Source organism: Arachis ipaensis, chromosome B6 (assembly GCF_059453495.1).
Source record: "Arachis ipaensis isolate K30076 ecotype BB chromosome B6, ASM5945349v1, whole genome shotgun sequence".
Lineage (NCBI taxonomy): Eukaryota > Viridiplantae > Streptophyta > Magnoliopsida > Fabales > Fabaceae > Arachis > Arachis ipaensis.
Window position 1 is genome coordinate 92,534,073 of NC_142441.1, and position 1,910 is coordinate 92,535,982.

At 44.4% G+C, this 1,910-nt stretch overlaps 1 protein-coding gene across 1 annotated transcript; it reads right to left on the bottom strand.

Annotated features, from left to right (window-relative positions):
* Positions 1–1,061: 1,061 nt before the first annotated feature.
* Positions 1,062–1,436, bottom strand: LOC148561781 (uncharacterized). Its single transcript, XM_088490789.1, has one exon. The coding sequence runs from the start codon at positions 1,434–1,436 to the stop codon at positions 1,062–1,064; it is 375 nt and encodes a 124-aa protein (XP_088346915.1).
* Between the last annotated feature and the right edge of the window lie 474 nt (positions 1,437–1,910).

Genomic DNA, 1,910 nt, shown 5'->3' on the forward strand with positions numbered 1-1,910 from the left:
GAAGGAAAAGAAAAAGAGAAGAAAGAAAGGAAGAAGAAAGAGAGAAGAGAGAGAAAGAAGGGTGGTAGTGGCTGATGGCGGCAGGACGCCGGCGGCAGGGTCGCTGGAAGAGGCTGGGCGGAGCAATGCAGAAGCAAAGGCAGAAGAAAAGAGAAAGAAGCTGCTGGATAAACAGGGTGTCTGCCCTGTTTAATGCCCAGGTCGAGGCTTGTGCGTGCTCACACAGGTCTGTGCACACGCACAAGAAGCGAATGAGAGGGGAATGCAGACGCACATAGCGTGTGAATGCTACCGGCAGAAGGTATGTAAAGGAGTGTGTGGGTGCACAGCATTGTGCACGCGCACAATGAGCGCGAAAAGATGGATGTGTGCGTACGCAAAAGTAGGTGCGCATGGATAGATGATTAAAAAGTTTTTTTTATATATTTATTTAGGGAAGGGTCATGTGTGCGTGCGCATACAGGTCCGTGCGCATGCACAGGGGTGAAAAGTTGCAGGGGTTCATGCGCACAGGTTGTGCCAGCGCTCCCAACAGAATGGTTGCAAGCTGGTGTGCGGACGCACACCTCTGTGCAGGCGCACAGAGTGTGCCAAAAGGGTGGTGCGTGTGTATGCACAAGCAGGTGTGCACACACAGATTGCAAGAGAAACAGGGTAACACCCACGCACAGGCCGTGTGGGCGCTGCGACCAAAAGACATAAACATGAGTGTGTACGCACACAGTTAGGTGTGCACGCATAGGACACAGAAAATAGAGGTTTTGTGTGTACGCACAAATGCCCTATTTTTCAAAATTTTTTTCTCAATTTCGAAGGTACTCAATCTTAGCTCAATCAAAATTTCAACCCCAAACATACAAACATTCAAATATTCATGACCTACAAGAAAATTAACTTATCTAACTCAAAGATTAAACTAATCCTAGGTGAATCAACATGACAAAAATTAATTAAGTCAAAGAACTATGAACAAAAAGAGAAGGATTAGAACAATATTATCATAGTGGGGTGTCTCCCACCTAGCACTTTGGTTTAAAGTCCTAAGTTGGACTTGCATGAGTTCATTGATCAACATTTGGGACCTCCCCAAGGAGGAAAATCTCCAACTCCATAGCATGCTTGGGTTGTGTGTGGTAAGGTTTCACCCTATGACTGTTGTTTTTGAATGTAGTTCCATTGATAGGGTGGACCACCTCAACCACCCCATAAGGCTTGACATCCACTACTTTGAATGGACCATCCCATCTAGATCTCAACATTCCGGGCATCAACCGTAACCTTGAATTGTACACCATCACCTCATCTCCTATCTTAAAGCTCTTCCTCCTAATATTTTGTTCATGGAATGTCTTGGCCTTTTTCTTATAAAACTTAGAATTCTCATATGTTTCTAGCCTAAGACATTCTAACTCCTCCAATTGGAGCTTACGTTCCATTCCCGCTTCCTTTAAATCCGGATTGCAATGCTCCACCGCCCAATATGCCTTGTGTTGGATTTCAACCAGAAGATGACAAGGGTTCCCAAAGACAATGCGGAAAGGGGCTCATTCCAATTGGGGTCTTGTAGGCAGTCCTATATGCCCATAATGCATCTCCTAATCTAGAACTCCAATCCTTTCTCTATGGGTTGATCACTTTCTCCAAGATTCTCTTAATCTCCCTGTTGGATACTTCCACTTGCCCATTGGTTTGGGGGTGATAGGCTGTGGAAACTTTGTGAAGAACCCCATACTTTTTCATCAACACCTCAGTTTTCCTATTGAAGAAATAGGTTCTTTGGTCGCTGAAGAACGAATGATTGACGGTTTAGAATTCAGAATAAATTCCCGTTGCAAGTATAGTTCCTAAACCAAGCAATCGTCCTTTCTTACAAACGTTTTGGTTGTCATAAGTAACAAACCCAATAAAAT

Bases quoted from the DNA above. Each gene is read 5' to 3' on its own strand.
- LOC148561781 (XM_088490789.1), bottom strand. From the start codon at position 1,436: ATGGAACGTAAGCTCCAATTGGAGGAGTTAGAATGTCTTAGGCTAGAA.